General features: G+C 44.7%; 1 protein-coding gene across 1 annotated transcript in view; it reads right to left on the bottom strand.

The window, feature by feature from the left end:
- LOC121543941 (neuroendocrine convertase 1-like) overlaps nucleotides 1-17,517 on the bottom strand; it is a gene marked incomplete at its 3' end in the record, with an annotated part of 171,864 nt that overhangs the window by 41,860 nt on the left and 112,487 nt on the right. The window contains exons 10-12 of the mRNA XM_045215297.1: nucleotides 16,931-17,103; nucleotides 16,486-16,701; nucleotides 6,548-6,651 (exon numbers count right to left, since the gene is read on the bottom strand). Coding sequence (XP_045071232.1) covers nucleotides 6,548-6,651; nucleotides 16,486-16,701; nucleotides 16,931-17,103 — 493 coding nt within the window. The remainder of the gene's footprint in view (nucleotides 1-6,547; nucleotides 6,652-16,485; nucleotides 16,702-16,930; nucleotides 17,104-17,517) is intronic.

The following is a 17,517-nucleotide window of genomic DNA, read 5'->3' as shown; positions in this document are numbered from 1 at the left end:
CAATAGGTAAGCAGCTTGGTTTGAAGAAATCAACTGTGGGAGCAATTATTAGGGAAATGGAAGACATACAAGACCACTGATAATCTCCCTCGATCTGGGGCTCCACGCAAGATCTCACCCCGTGGGGTCAAAATGATCACAAGAACGGTGAGCAAAAATCCCAGAACCACACGGGGGGACCTAGTGAATGACCTGCAGAGAGCTGGGACCAAAGTAACAAAGCCTACCATCAGTAACACACTACTCCGCCAGGGACTCAAATCCTGCATTGCCAGACGTGTCCCCCTGCTTAAGCCAGTACATGTCCAGGCCCGTCTGAAGTTTGCTAGAGTGCATTTGGATGATCCAGAAGAGGATTGGGAGAATGTCATATGGTCAGATGAAACCAAAATATAACTTTTTGGTAAAAACTCAACTCATCGTGTTTGGAGGACAAAGAATGCTGAGTTGCATCCAAAGAACACCATACCTACTGTGAAGCATGGGGGTGGAAACTTCATGCTTTGGGGCTGTTTTTCTGCAAAGGGACCAGGACGACTGATCCGTGTAAAGGAAAGAATGAATGGGGCCATGTATCGTGAGATTTTGAGTGAAAACCTCCTTCCATCAGCAAGGGCATTGAAGATGAAACGTGGCTGGGTCTTTTAGCATGACAATGATCCCAAACACACCTCCCGGGCAACGAAGGAGTGGCTTCGTAAGAAGCATTTCAAGGTCCTGGAGTGGCCTAGCCAGTCTCCAGATCTCAACCCCATAGAAAATCTTTGGAGGGAGTTGAAAGTTCCTGTTGCCCAGCGATAGCCCCAAAACATCACTGCTCTAGAGGAGATCTGCATGGAGGAATGGGCCAAAATACCAGCAACAGTGTGTGAAAACCTTGTGAAGACTTACAGAAAACGTTTGACCTGTGTCATTGCCAACAAGGGGTATATAACAAAGTATTGAGAAACTTTTGTTATTGACCAAATACTTATTTTCCACCATAATTTGCAAATAAATTAATAAAAAATCCTACAATGTGATTTTCTGGAATTTCTTTTCTAATTTTGTCTGTCATAGTTGACATGTACCTATGATGAAAATTACAGGCCTCTCTCATCTTTTTAAGTGGGAGAACTTGCACAATTGGTGGCTGACTAAATACTTTTTTCCCCCACTGTATATATATATGCAAAGTGGTCGATATTTCCAGTTTTTCATATTTTGAGCAATGACTGAGGGGTATATCTGTGTCATAAGTGTGATGCTTGTTATGCAGGAGGATATGATCCGTTAGAACATGGCACCCTAGCCTGGGCTTGACTATCTCATCTTAGGAAGCAAACATATCTTCAGCTAGGGTACACATCGCATTAGGATCTTCTGAAGAAGCACATCAAACCTTATTGGAGAGAGAGAGAGAGAGAGAGAGAGAGAGAGAGAGAGAGAGAGAGAGAGAGAGAGAGAGAGAGAGAGAGAGAGAGAGAGAGAGAGAGAGAGAGAGAGAGAGAGAGAGAGAGAGAGAGAGAGAGAGAGAGAGAGAGAGAGAGAGAGAGAGAGAGAGAGAGAGAGAGAGAGAGAGAGAGAGAGAGAGAGAGAGAGAGAGAGAGAGAGAGAGAGAGAGAGAGACTACATACAGAGTCACTTACACACACAAACATACAGTCCGGCACGCACCCACACACTCATTAACTACACAAATCAGCACTGCACTGGTTGTATTTAAAGGAGATCACAGGCATGTAGTTATTGGACGAGGCCTAATTGATAAAACCATTAGTAACACTTGTGCAGATAACAGATAGGGAGAATCCTAGTCTGCGCACAGTCACTCCAAATGGGCTCACTTAGGCTTAAAGTACACCACATTAAAAGATTATGGCCAAATGTGGAGAGTTCCTATGACTCTGGCTCCCATTTCTGGGAGGGGTAATAGGGACAAAATGAAGACAGGGCAGGGAGAGCAGAGCAGAGATTATGAAGATCCTGTCTTTTACTCTGTTTCTTAGGTTGTGGGTGAGGTCCAGGGACCGGTGCATGTAAGGCCCTGATAATACGCAAACCACACATAATACCCACATCATCAGTTTGTGTCTCAGGGAGTGTTTGAGTTGAGACCAATTAGAGGGGCAGATCCTGTTTCACATGTGCCGTCCCCACTGAGAACCCTAGCTGATTCCACATTACATCAACCCCTATAGAGCACCCTGCTATCCTGCTCTCAGTGGCTCAGACAGACAGAAGATGGACAGTGCAGAACAGAAGAGAGGAGACAGAAGGTGGGAATAGAGGGAGAGAAAAAAACAAAACAGGGTTGTAACAGACAGAGGAAGGGAGAGAAAGAAAGAGAGGTTGAGAAAGAGGGGTGGAGAGGTAGAGAGAGAGAGAGAGAGAGAGAGAGAGAGAGAGAGATAGATAGAGAGAGAGAGCTGTCAGTTCACTCACACCGGTCTGTGATTGGAGCAAATTAAAATATCATTTGTTTGCTGTCATGTGTCTGAATACGGGGCCTTTCCCAGAGCGGGGCTGGCTGACCCCTGGCTGAGCACTGGCCACCGGGGTTAATGAGGAATCATCTCTCACACACATCCTCCATTAATAACCTGAACACAGAGTCACACCACATACTCACACACAGACAGAGTGACAGGACATGCTTTAGTCTCGCCACTGGCCAGGCCATCATTGTAAATAGGAACTGGTTCTCAACTAACTTGTCTGGTTAAATACAGTTGTAATAAAATATAATAAATGTAAGGGTAGAGCGTGGGGTTGTCATTGGTGATGGGAGACTAGAGCGGTACAGACACTCTATGAGTGTTGGGTAAAAGAGGGAGGATAAAAGGTGGACTAAAGATGGAGGGAATGAACAGAGGTTGAGAGAGTTAGTGAAGAGGCAAAGTAGCCAAAATGGTGTTGAGAATGTTGAGAATGTAACAGATTGAAATAGACGTACAGAATATGAAAAAGCTGTAAAACTGATGAAACGATGGAATGAATAATGTGATATTTACATAGAGGGACTAAAGTAAAACTGGAAAAGAGATTTGGAGGAAAGGTTTGGAGAGTAGACATAGATAATTATTTTAATTGCACAGTGTGTGTGTGTTTTTTTGTACTATGTTTGTGAGGTTGTGGGTGTTCTGACACCACTAATGTACGAGTGTGTGTGTGTGTGTGAGTGCATGTGCTCTGCTCAGCTCCATTAAGATGTGAGGGGAATATTTGCACTGGGAGGTGATATATAGGATAGGCTGTGTGGTGTAGGTCATACAAGCCCTTAACCAGTAATGTCCTGGGAGCGCAACTCGCCCAGGGGACCTCCGGTCCATTTTACGGCCAAGCGGGCGAGACTGGGCCGGCGTGGCGTGACAGGTGGAGCGGTAAAGCCCTGCCCCTGGCTCATCAATAACACTGAGGACGGCAGCAGGCAGACGCCACAGACAGCTACAGAGTTACATAGCTACAATCACGACTAGGGCCCAAGTCCACACACCAACACAGTGCAGAAAGACAGAGAGAGTGAGAGATCGAAAGCGAAAGCGAGAGCGAGAGCGAGAGAGAGAGAGAGAGAGAGAGAGAGAGAGCGAGAGAGATTAGGAAATTAGGAAATACACTATATATACAAAAGTATGTGGACACCCCTTCAAATTAGTGGAGTCGGCTATTTCAGCCACACCCGTTGCTGACAGGTGTATAAAATCGAGCGCACAGCCATGCAATCTCCATAGACAAACATTGGCAGTAGAATGGCCTTACTGAAGAGCTCAGTGACTTTCAACGTGGCACCATCATAGGATGTCACCTTTCAAAACAAGTCAGTTCATAAAATGTCTGCCCTGCTAGAGCTGCCCCGGTCAACAGTAAGTGATGTTATTGTGATGTGGAAACATCTAGGGGCAGCAACGGCTCTGCCCGAAGTGGTAGGCCACACAAACTCACAGATTGGGACCGTCTGTCCTCGGTTGCAACACTCACTACCGAGTTCCAAAATGCCTCTGAAAGCAACGTCAGCACAATAACTGTTCGTCGGGAGCTTTATGAAATGGGTTTCCATGGCCGATCAGCCGCATACAAGCCTAAGATCACCATGCGCAATGCCAAGTTTCGGCTGGAGTGGTGTAAAGCTTGCCGCTATTGGACTCTGGAGCAGTGGAAACGCACGGAGTAATGAATCACGCTTCACCATCTGGCAGTCCGACGGATTAATCTTTGTTTGGCGGATGCCAGGAGAACGCTACCTGCCCGAATGCATAGTGTCAACTGTAAAGTTTGGTGGAGGAGGAATAATGGTCTGGGGCTGTTTTCATGGTTCGGGCTAGGCCCCTTAGTTCCAGTGAAGGAAAATCTTAACGCTACAGCATACAATGACATTCTAGACGATTCTGTGCTTTCAACTTTGTGGCAATAGTTTAGGGAAGGCCCTTTCCTGTTTCAGCGAGGTCCATACAGAAATGGTTTGTCGAGATCGATGTGGAAGAACTTGACTGGTCTGCACAGAGCCCTGACCTCAACCCCATCCAACACCTTTGGGATGAATTGGAACGCCGACTTCGAGCCAGGCCTAATAGCCCAACATCATTGCAGGACCTCACTAATGCTCTTGTGGCTGAATGGAAGCAAGTCCCTGCAGCAATGTTCCAACATCTAGTGGAAAGCCTTCCCAGAAGAATGGAGGCTGTAATAGCAGCAAAGGGGGGACCAACTCCATATTAATGCCCATGATTTTGGAATGAGACGATTGACGAGCAGGTGTCCACTTACTTTTGGTCATGTAGTGTACCATGGTTGAACATGCCCAATGGTACCACTACCTGGGACAAAAAAATAGTACCTATGGTAGATTTGGTCTGGCAGTGAATGCACACCAAAGCATTTTACTCCATTAGTAACACTTGTGCAGAATAAAATAAATAATCCTATCCAAATCTGGTGCAAAATATTCAATAGTGTAATTTTACCAATTGCTCTATATATGGATGCGAGGTTTGGGGTCCAACCTGTAATTATGATTATAAGCATTGGGAGAAAACCCCAATTGAATATCTACATACAGATTTCTGCAGAATTATCCTAAATATCCAAAAGAAAGTACCAAATAATTTTGGCACCATTTGAAATTAAGCTCCAAAACATTCATACAATTCAAAGCACTGGAAACCCAAGAGCTGAACCCTGAAAAGAGTCCCCTATTTCAGCTGATAAAAACACTAAACAACCCTATTATCCAAACACACAGGGATATCAATCAGATTGTTACAGAATTGAAAACCTATTTGACAAATTGGGAAAATGAAACAAAACACAGAATAAACTACATTTCCATTTGGCCCTCAAAAAAGAATACAAATTGGCAGAAAATCTACTCTGTCAGAGATACAAAACAGAGACAGACCCTGACCAAATACATGCTCAGCGACCAATTGGCTATAAAAAAAGGGAGACACAAAAAGACATGGCTACCCAACGAGGAGTGTCTATGTGGTCACTGCACGACAGGGGAGGTAGAGAGACAGCGATGCACTTTTTCCTCTACTGTGAGAAATACTCCCAAATAGAAAAAATCTCAATCCATTCCCAATATCTGTGCATTCACTAATGACATAAAGCTGGGAATTATTCTGGGTGAGGGAGAAATTGCAAATATTACTACCAGATATGTACTGTATATGATTGTCATAGCCTGAGGGACATCCCATGAACATTAATTCCCTGAAGTATTTACATTGTATATAACTTACAAGTAATACATAGTGTAACCATCATCAATGTACATTTTGTTTTTTATTTATTAGCCATTCTTTCTTTAATCTTATTAAATGTATTGACCGAAGATCACACAATACAACAGCAGTGTTGTACCTGTGTATATGTACTATTATTATTACTACTGAAATAAACTATTATTATCATGTCATTTAGCAGATGCTATTAGGTCATTTATCCAGAGCGACTTACAGGAGCAATTAGGGTTAAGTGCCTTGCTTAAGGGCACATCGACAGATGTTTCACCTAGTCATCTCAGGGATTCGAACCAACGACCTTTCGGTTACTGGTCCAACGCTCTTAACCGCTAGGCTACCTGCCGCCCTACTACTGAAATGAACTGTATTTCATTATCTTCATTGCATTGTAGTGTATTTACTGAAATGCTGTACCACTATACTGCTTTGGCAATATCTACAAATTGTATTTCATGCCAATAAAGCAATCAGAATTTGAGAGAGAGAGAGAGAGAGAGAGAGAGAGAGAGAGAGAGAGAGAGAGAGAGAGAGAGAGAGAGAGAGAGAGAGAGAGAGAGAGAGAGAGAGAGAGAGAGAGAGAGAGAGAGAGAGAGAGAGAGAGAGAGAGAGAGAGAGAGAAAACACTTGCAGAAATAGACAGAGAGAGAAAGGGAGCTACTTGAGCTTAGACATGGGAAACTAAGACCACTAATGGGAAACTAAGACCGCTAATAGATACAAAGCAAATGACCTAAGCCATTGGATGCAGATGAAAAACAGATTGTGAAGAAAATGATGTAACAGTTGAGTAAGGGTGAGGAGGGGAGAGGATGACCAAGGCTTACTTGGCCTCCAGGACAAGGGCCAGAATCCCAGCCGCGATGGGTGCAGCACTGGATGTCCCCGCAAAGTGGGTGACACAACCATCCCCTAGATTGGACACTGTCACCTGCAGAGCACACAACAGAATACTGTACATTTCAGTTGCAACTTAACTTTTCAAGGTTAGAAAAAAGGTGCTATCTAGAACATAAAAGGGTTATTTGGCTGTCCCCATAGGAGAACCCTTTGGAGAACCGTTTTGGTTCCAGGTAGAACCCTTTTGGGTTCCATGTAGAACCCCTTTCACAGAGGGTTCTACATGGAACTCAAAAGGGTTCTGCCTGGCACATTTACTTTTGTGCCAAAATAAAAATAAAATAAAAGTTATTGTGCAAATGGTACCCATCTCGTCCAAAAAGTTGACTCAAGTTTGCCAAAAAGCACCTGGATGATCATAAAGACTCTTGGAAGAACATTCTATGGACAGATGATTCAAAAATATAACTTTTTGGATGACATGGTTCCAGTAATGCCTGGCGAAAACCAAACACTGCATTCCACAGTAAGAACATCATACCAAAGATCAAGCATGGTGGTGGTGGTGTGATGGTTTGGGGATGCTTTGCTGCCTCAGGACCTGGATGACTTGCCTTAATAGAAGGAACCATGAATTCTGCTCTGTATCAGAGAATTCTACAGGAGAATGTCAGACCATTCGTCTGTGAGCTGAAGCTGAAGCGCAGCTGTGTCATGCAGCAAGACAATGACCCAAAACACGCAATCAAGTCTACATGAAAATTGCTAAAAAGCAACAAATTGGAAGTTTTGGAATGGCCTAGTCAAAGTCCAGACCTAATCCCAATTGAGATGTTGTGGCAGGACTTGAAACGAGCAGTTCATGCTTGAAAACCCACAAGTCACTGAGTTAAAGCAGTTCTGCATGGAAGAGTGGTCCAAAATTACTCCACAGCAACGTGAGAGACTGATCAACAACTACAGGAAGCATTTGGTTGGAGTCATTGCAGCTAAAGGTGGCACAACCAGTTATTGAGTGTAAGGGGGCAATTACTTTTTCACACAGGGGAATTGGGTGTTGCGTAACTTTGTTTCTGAAATAAATGAAATAAACATGTAATTGTTGTGTTATTTGTTCACTTATGTTCCCTAATCTAATATTAGGTTTTGGTTGAAGATCTGATAACATGCAGTATCACAAATATATACTGATAACAAGTTCAAACAGGTGCCATTAATACAGGTAACATTTACATTACATTACATTACATTTACGTCATTTAGCAGACGCTCTTATCCAGAGCGACTTACAAATTGGTGCATTCACCCTATAGCCAATGGGATAACCACTTTAAACTTTTTTTTTTTTAGGGGGGGTAGTAGAAGGATTACTTTATCCTATCCCAGGTATTCCTTAAAGAGGTGGGGTTTCAAATGTCTCCGGAAGGTGGTGAGTGACTCCGCTGTCCTGGCGTTGTGAGGGAGCTTGTTCCACCATTGGGGTGCCAGAGCAGTGAACAGTTTTGACTGGGCTGAGCGGGAACTATGCTTCCGCAGAGGAAGGGGAGCCAGCAGGCCAGAGGTGGATGAACGCAATGCCCTCGTTTGGGTGTAGGGACTGATCAGAGCCTGAAGGTACGGAGGTGCCGTTCCCCTCACAGCTCCATAGGCAAGCACCATGGTCTTGTAACAGATGCGAGCTTCAACTGGAAGCCAGTGGAGTGTGCGGAGGAGGGGGGTGACGTGAGAGAACTTGGGAAGGTTGAACACCAGACGGGCAGCGGCATTCTGGATGAGTTGTAGGGGTTTAATGGCACAGGCAGGGAGCCCAGCCAACAGCGAGTTGCAGTAATCCAGACGGGAGATGACAAGTGCCTGGATTAGGACCTGTGCCGCTTCCTGTGTAAGGCAGGGTCGTACTCTCCGAATGTTGTAGAGCATGAACCTGCAGGATCGGGTCACCGCCTTGATGTTAGCGGAGAACGACAGGGTGTTGTCCAGGGTCACGCCAAGGCTCTTCGCGCTCTGGGAGGAGGACACAACGGAGTTGTCAACCGTGATGGCGAGATCATGGAACGGGCAGTCCTTCCCCGGGAGGAAGAGCAGCTCCGTCTTGCCAAGGTTCAGCTTGAGGTGGTGATCCGTCATCCATACTGATATGTCTGCCAGACATGCAGAGATGTGATTCGCCACCTGGTTATCAGAAGGGGGAAAGGAGAAGATTAGTTGTGTATCGTCAGCGTAGCAATGATAGGAGAGGCCATGTGAGGATATGACAGAGCCAAGTGACTTGGTGTATAGCGAGAATAGGAGAGGGCCTAGAACTGAGCCCTGGGGGACACCAGTGGTGAGAGCACGTGGTGTGGAGACAGCTTCTCGCCACGCCACTTGGTAGGAGCGACCGGTCAGGTAGGACGCAATCCAAGAGTGAGCCGCGCCGGAGATGCCCAGCTCGGAGAGGGTGGAGAGGAGGATCTGATGATTCACAGTATCAAAGGCAGCAGACACGTCTAGAAGGACAAGAGCAGAGGAGAGAGAGTTAGCTTTAGCAGTGCGGAGAGCCTCCGTGACACAGAGAAGAGCAGTCTCAGTTGAATGACCAGTCCTGAAACCTGACTGGTTTGGGTCAAGAAGGTCATTCTGAGAGAGATAGCAAGAGAGTTGGCTAAAGACGGCACGCTCAATAGTTTTGGAAAGAAAAGAAAGAAGGGATACTGGTCTGTAGTTGTTGACATCAGAGGGATCAAGTGTTGGTTTTTTGAGAAGGGGTGCAACTCTCGCTCTCTTGAAGACGGAAGGGACATAGCCAGCAGTCAAGGATGAGTTGATCAGCGAGGTGAGGTAGGGGAGAAGGTCACCGGAGATGGTCTGGAGAAGAGAGGAGGGGATGGGGTCAAGCGGGCAGGTTGTTGGGCGGCCTGCAGTCACAAGTCGCGAGATTTTATCTGGAGAGAGAGGGGAGAAAGAAGTCAAAGCATAGGGTAGGGCAGTGTGAGCAGGACCAGCAGTGTCATTAGACTTAACAAACGAGGATCGGATGTCGTCAACCTTCTTTTCATTTTTATATACTTTGTTTATTGAATTTTCAGTACCAGCATTTAGTAAGTAATTACACTTGAAAGTTATTTGGTATGAATATGGAACAACAATTTGAAGACATCAATACAGCAAAACATGGAGAGACAGACATGAAAGAAAAAATAGACATTAAGTACATAAATAAGATAAAACACAAAAAAAAAAAAAAAAAAAAAAAAGGAAGAATATCTGTTTTGATCCAGTTGTTATAGGTCAGCTAGCACAGTTATTACCGTCCTTAACATCCGAGATGTCGTATATGCACATACCAGGCTTCTTACATCACCAATATATAAATATACATCACTCTGGAACTGCAGGGAAATGTATTCTTTTGACATAAGAAAAGAAGGGAGCCCACTTTGCATAAAATTTGTCTACAGACCCATTGAGTGTCTGTTTTATTTTCTCCAACTTTATGCAATTCAAAATAGATTTAATCCAAAGAGCATGAGAAGGGGCTGCAGAGGATTTCCATCTAAGTAAAATTAATCGTCTCGCTAACAACGTGACAAAGGCAATTACATCCTTATTCATTTTGGTCAATTGTATTGTGGGTAAGGAAACTCCAAATAATGCAATGAGAGGGTCTGGCTCGATCTGTGTGCCGCTTAATTCTGAGAGTGTGTTAAAGATGTCTTTCCAGAAACCAACAAGAGATGGGCAGCACCAAAACATGTGCACATGATTAGCAGGGGACTGGTTACATCGAACACAATTAGGGTTCACATCCTTGTAAATTTTTGATAGTCTTGCTTTGGTCCAGTGAGCCCTATGAATGAGTTTGCATTGGATGAGGCCGTGTCGAGCGCAAATAGAAGAGCTATGTACCCTTTTGAGTGCCTCTTCCCATAGTTCATCAGATATTTCCTCACCCAGTTCCTCCTCCCAAGAGGATTTGATATTGTTTAATGAGATGGCTTGTAGTGAGCAAATTTGACTATAGATTATTGACATTGTGCCTTTCTGATTAGGAAGAGGGGTGAGAAATGTGTCGAACTGTGTTCCACTAGAAAGGTTGGGGAATCCTGGATCTATGCTGCGGATGTAACTCCGGACTTGTAAGAATCTAAAAAAATGATGTCTGGGGAGACCAAATTTAGCTGATAGTTGTTGAAACTTACTAAATGTATTGTTAGTATACAGATCTCTGAATCTTTTAATACCGAGATTAGACCATGTTGAGAAAGCACCATCAATCATAGATGGGGGAAAAGCTGGGTTTGAGGCTACCGGAGCCAAGGAAGAGGTTGTTTGAAACCCAAAGTGGCGCCTAAATTGATTCCAGATCTTCAATGTTGTTTTGACACATGTATTGTTGGTGAAGGAGGAGTAAGGGCCTGTAATAGAGGAGTGAGCGAGGGAAGACAGTGATGCCGGTGTAGACGAGGCAGCCTCCATCTCCAGCCAAGTTGGGGGTGGGAATATTACTCTGCTCTGCAACCAGTACTGAATGATCCTAAGGTTAGCGGCCCAATAATAGAATCTGAAATCTGGTAGAGCTAGACCGCCGTCTGGTTTGGGCCTCTGCAAGAGCTGTTTTCGCATCCTAGGAGGCTTTTTTGTCCCATATAAAGGGTAGAATTAGGCCGTCGATCTTTTTGAAAAATGTATTGGGTAGAAATATTGGAAGGCACTGATAGAGGTATAAGAATTTAGGGAGAGTATTCATTTTAATAGAGTTAATTCTAGCAACTAAGGAGAGGTGTAGCAAAGACCACCGTTCCAAATCGTCCTTAGTACGGGTTAAGAGAGGAGCAAAGTTGGCTTGAAAAAGGTTTTCAAACCTAATTGTGACATGTACCCCGAGATAAATAAAACTGCTGTGTGCTATTTTAAATGGCAAGTTATGTAAAGGGGATTTTTTTGCAGCCATGTTAAGTGGCATCAATTCACTTTTACTGAGATTTAGTTTATACCCTGATATGTGACCGAAGGATGCGAAAGTGGCAAGGGCAGCAGGGACAGAGACAGAAAGATTGGATGTGTATATTAATAAATCATCTGCATATAAAGACAGTTTGTGTTCGTGCCCGTATCTGACTATGCCTTTGATGAGGGGGTTGGAGCGAAGTGCTATTGCAAGTGGCTCTATGGCGAGGGCAAACAGTAAGGGACTTAAAGGGCAACCCTGACGTGTCGATCTTTGCAGAGGGAAGCGATCTGATTGAGTGTTATTAGTCCTGACAGAGGCTTGGGGGGATGAGTACAGAAGTTTTATCCAGGTCATGAATTTGGAGCCAAAGCCAAATTTATTTAGAGTGTAAAAAGGTATTTCCATTCCACCCGATCAAACGCTTTCTCCGCGTCCAGGGATATAATGGCTTCAGAGGTATTGTTGACAGAAGGATTGTATATAATATTAAATAATCTTCGGAGATTGAAGAATGAGTGTCTATTTTTTATAAATCCTGTTTGATCCGGAGAGATAATTGATGGGAGGACTGTTTCTAGCCGCGTTGCCAGAATTTTGGCTAGAATTTTATAGTCCACATTTAGCAGGCTAATTGGACGGTATGATGCACAGTCAAGAGGGTCTTTGTTTTTTTTAAGAATAACACAAATGGTTGCTTGAGTGAGAGTATGTGGGAGAGCACCATTTACAAATGCATCATTGTACATTTCAATTAGAATAGGGGCTATTTTGGTGATAAACTTTTTATAAAACTCTGTCGGGTAGCCATCAGGCCCTGGGCTTCTCCCAGATTGAAGGGATTTGACAGCGTTAGACAGTTCTTCAACAGTGATCGGCTGCTCTAATTTTTTTACCAAATCCCGGCCGACCCGAAGGCACAGATAGTGAGTGGAAGAAATTATCCAATTCCAGTGTATCCGCTTTACTTTCAGAGGTATATAGAGACTGGTAAAATCTCTTGAACTCCTCATTGATCCCCCCAGGATCTAATGATATCCCAGATGATGTACGAATTTTTGTAATCTGAGATGATGATGATTGTTGACGTAACTTGTGAGCTAATAATTTACTGGCTTTCTCTCCTTGTTCATAGTAAGTGCTCCTAGACTTGACAAGCATTTCAGTAACCTGGTCTGTTAATAGTGTGTCAAATTCTGCTTGCAGAGTTAAACGTTCCTTATAAATATCTGGGGATGGTGAAACGGCATAAATGTCATCTAATTGGGCAATACAGCGTGTTAGCATAGATAACCTATTCCTTTTCAATTTGTTCTCATGTGCGGTGTAGGAGATAATTTCACCTCTGATATAAGCTTTCAAAGTTTCCCAGAGAGTAGACGCAGAGATGTTTGGGGTTCTATTTGTAATCATGAAAAAGTCGATTTGACTCAAAACAAAGTTGACAAAGTGTTCATTACTGAGCAGTTGGGTTTTTAGTCGCCAAGGCGGTCGCTGATTGTCAACATTTTGAAATGCTACTTCCATAGTAACAGGGGCGTGGTCAGATACAACAATTGGGTTATATGAACATGAAGTTATGGAGTGGAGGAGCCGGTCATCAACAAGGAAGTAGTCTATGCGCGTAAAAGTGTGGTGAACCGATGAGAAAAAAGAGTATGCTTTCCCAGCTGGATTAACCATTCTCCAAGGATCTGAGACTGCGAATTCAGACATAAAGGTTCGAACAACTCTAGCTGAGGTTGATAGGGTGGTAGGTTTAGTGGAGGATCGATCCAATTGTGGGTCTAACCAACAGTTAAAGTCACCTCCTAAAATCAACATATGGGTGGTCAACCTTCTTTTCAAAGTGGTTGACGAAGTCATCCACAGAGAGGGAGGAGGGGGGGGAGGACGATTCAGCAGAGAGGAGAATGTGGCAAAGAGCTTCCTAGGGTTAGAGGCAGATGCTTGGAATTTAGAGTGGTAGAAAGTGGCCTTAGCAGCAGAAACAGATGAAGAGAATGTAGAGAGGAGGGAGTGAAAAGATGCCAGGTCCACAGGGAGTCTAGTTTTCTTCCATTTCCGCTCAGCTGCCCGGAGCTCTGTTCTGTGAGCTCGCAATGAGTCATCAAGCCACGGAGCTGGAGGGGAGGACCGAGCCGGCCGGGAGGATAGGGGACACAGAGAGTCAAAGGATGCAGAAAGGGAGGAGAGGAGGGTTGAGGAGGCAGAATCAGGAGATTGGAGGGAGAAGGATTGAGCAGAGGGAAGAGATGATAGGATGGAAGAGGAGAGAGTAGTGGGAGAGAGAGAGCGAAGGTTGCGGCGGCGCATTACCATCTGTGTAGGGGCAGAGTGAGTAGTGTTGGAGGAGAGCGAGAGAGAAAAGGATACAAAGTAGTGGTCGGAGACATGGAGGGGAGTTGCAGTGAGATTAGTAGAAGAGCAGCATCTAGTAAAGATGAGGTCAAGCGTATTGCCTGCCTTGTGAGTAGGGGGACGGTGCGAGGGTGAGGTCAAAAGAGGAGAGGAGTGGAAAGAAGGAGGCAGAGAGAAATGAGTCAAATGTAGACGTAGGGAGGTTGAAATCCCCCAAAACTGTGAGGGGTGAGCCATCCTCAGGAAAGAAACTTATCAAGGCGTCAAGCTCATTGATGAACTCTCCAAGGGAACCTGGAGGGCGATAGATGACAAGGATATTAAGTTTAAATGGGCTAGTGACTGTGACAGCATGGAATTCAAATGAGGAGATAGACAGATGGGTTAGGGGAAAAATTGAGAATGTCCACTTGGGAGAGATGAGGATTCCTGTGCCACCACCCCTCTGACCAGATGCTCTCGGGGTATGCGAGAACACATGGTCAGACGAGGAGAGAGCAGTAGGAGTAGCAGTGTTTTCAGTGGTAATCCATGTTTCCGTCAGCGCCAGGAAGTCGAGGGACTGGAGGGTAGCATAGGCTGGGATGAAGTCAGCCTTGTTGGCAGCAGAACGGCAGTTCCAGAGGCTGCCTGAGACCTGGAACTCCACGTGTGTGGTGCGTGCAGGGACCACCAGGTTAGAGAGGCAGCAGCCATGCGGTGTGAGGCGTTTGTGTAGCCTGTGCGGAGAGGAGAGAACAGGGATAGGCAGAGGCATAGTTGACAGGCTGTAGCAAATGGCTACAATAATGCAGAGGAGATCGGAATGAAATGAACTAAACATCTGGGAAAGGAGAGAGCAGGGCCTCCCTTACCACAACTCCCAAATATATCTCTCCCAACTTCCAGCTCAGTGAAGCACCAGAATAAAACTCTCCCAACTTCCACTTTAGAAATTAGAATAGTTGCAAACTACAGCGGTTCAATGTTTCAAGGAATAGACTCAACTTACTTTATTCAGCTAGCTGACTATGATGCCATAGCTAACTAGCATGCTAGCATCCAATAACACACGGTTTAGCACCAATACTTGGTTACAACAAGCTACCAATAGTGTGTTAACACACTAAACAGATAATTTGTGTCCGTGTCTAGTTCCTTTCATAACGCAGCAATAATTAAACGTTGGCTAGCTAGCACAAAGATATAGTACTGCTAGCTGGTGGTGTTGGCTAGCTAGCAATGGCTGCTGTGTTGACTTTGTTTGAAAAACGGCGTCGCTGCAAACGAATGTAGCTGGCTAAAAGGATATTGTATTTAGTTACTACAGTCCTGCTAGCTAGTAGCTGGTAGTGTTGGCTAGCTAGCAATGGCTGCGGTGTTGACTTTGTTTGAAAAACGGCGTCACTGCGAACGAATGTAGCGAGTGGAGGACAGAGGAGCCTCTTAAAGAAGAAGTTACAGGTCTGTGAGAGCCAGAAATCTTACTTGTTTATAGGTGACCAAATACTTATTTTCCACCATAATTCGCAAATAAATTCATTAAAAATCCTACAATGTGATTTTCTGGAAATATTTTTCTCAATTTGTCTGTCATAATTGACGTATACCTATGATGAGAATTACAGGCCTCTCTCATCTTTTTAAGTGGGAGAACTTGCACAATTGGTGGCTGACTAAATACTTTTTTCCCCCACTGTGTATATATATATATATATATATATATAAATAACATTGCGTGCTGAATTTGCACAATAACTTTTATTAGATTTTTATTTTGGCACAAAAGTAAATGTGGCACTGACTCGCACATGGATTGATGTTTCAGCATTGTCTCAATGAAGAGTTTAACGTTCGACTAGCCATGTGCAACATGCACACACAGTTACAAGCCTGCTACAGTTAGCGGCAGGCGGATGAGCAATATCCACCGTCGTAGTACGGATGAAGCCTGAGATGGAATGTGACGCTTACTGAAGCTGGTTAGCTTTAGAAAACCCTGAAAAGATCTAGCTTGCTTCGTAGGAAACACCTCTGACCATGAATGTGGTGACTGACTGAATGACTCAGGGGAGTAGAATGGAAGTAGCAGTAGTCACAGTCAGTGGTAGGTGTTACTGGGTAATTTTGGACTGTTAGTCTGTATCCATGGAGCTAAGCAGGGCATACATCGACTTTGTCACACTCCTGAACTGAGAGTGCACATCAACACCTCTCTTCCTTCTTTCATTCTCTCTCTTTCTATGCCGCTTCAGCCGCGGTGCCACGCATCACCTCCAATTAACACTTGCGACTGTGTGTGTGGGTGTGCGTCTGTGCATCCACACATATTCGCCAGCCACATCCTGCCCAGCAGCCTCCCAGGTCAACCATGAGGCCGCTATAAATATCACAGCAGTTAACAGGCTGCTAACAGGAACTAAAGAGCAGGGCTGCACTCACTCACACACAGTATCAAATAGATATCACACACACACAGGCAGATACACACACACACACACACACACACACACACACACACACACACACATGCAGATACACACAGGCAGACACACACAGCATCAAATAGATATACACGCAGGCATGCACGCACGCACGCACGTACGCGTGCACACACACACACACACACACACACACACAGAGAGAGAGACTTACTAGGGGTAGTGTGTTTCCCAAATTGGCTCCAGTTAGAGTGACAGCCATGACGGCAGGGCAGGGCTCACCGAAAAAGGCGGGCTTGCCTGTGTGAGTGACAGCCCCGATGGCGATGCTGTAGACACTGTTGACATAGCCGTCTGCTCCACAGTGGTCGTTCACCAACCCACCATTACCAGACGCCCACACAAAGATACTGCCTTTTCCACCTCGCCCCTGTATTAAGGTGAAACAGAGAGGGGAGGGGAGTTGGTGGAAGGATAAAATATAATAGAATGGAATAGAATAGAATTACATTGACTAGAGAAAAGCGAGCATGCATGCGTGCATGCGTTTGTGTGTGTGTGGATGTGCATGTGTACATGCATGTACAGTATGGATGTGTGTGTGTTTACTTGCGTGCCTGCATGTACTTTGCCTGTGTGTGTTTGTGTGTTAACCTTGCCTTCTGCGTGCCCAGCCTCAGTGCTTTCTGTGTGAGTGTCCCCGGCCCAGCCATCTCCTGTCCGTCGTCCTGCGGGCCCCAGCAGCACACGTACACATCAATGAAGTCGTTGTTGAAGGTCAGAGATGTGGCCTCCATGGAGTCCGTCACCGTGCCGTCCAGCAGACGGATACCTGGCCGGGTCAAAGGTCAGTCAGAGGTCACGGGGCAGAGGGAAGAGGTAAGGGGTGACAGTTCATTCCGAGGATTATTTTTTACTGCCCATTTGTTATGATGCCGATCTAGCCCTGTGAATTGGTTTGAACAGCTGTTGACTTTTAGCGTTATAGCATGACACTATAATCAAAAACATTTTTCAGAGGATATTCTTATTCAAATGTCCCAATATATTTTCTTGTTGATGCATACTTATGCTCTGGACTGTACAGCTGTATTATATTAGTCATCCTCACTAAATTACAACAACTCAAACCCAAAATGAGATGTTAAATTAGGTCTGTATGGCTCAATAACAGCGCGTCTCTGTCACATCCTAACACACACACACTAATTAGATAGATTTCTCTCGTCACCACTTGTGTAAACTC

This window comes from Coregonus clupeaformis, unplaced genomic scaffold, assembly GCF_020615455.1.
Source record: "Coregonus clupeaformis isolate EN_2021a unplaced genomic scaffold, ASM2061545v1 scaf0419, whole genome shotgun sequence".
NCBI lineage: Eukaryota > Metazoa > Chordata > Actinopteri > Salmoniformes > Salmonidae > Coregonus > Coregonus clupeaformis.
This window is presented reverse-complemented; position numbering and strand designations above follow the sequence as displayed.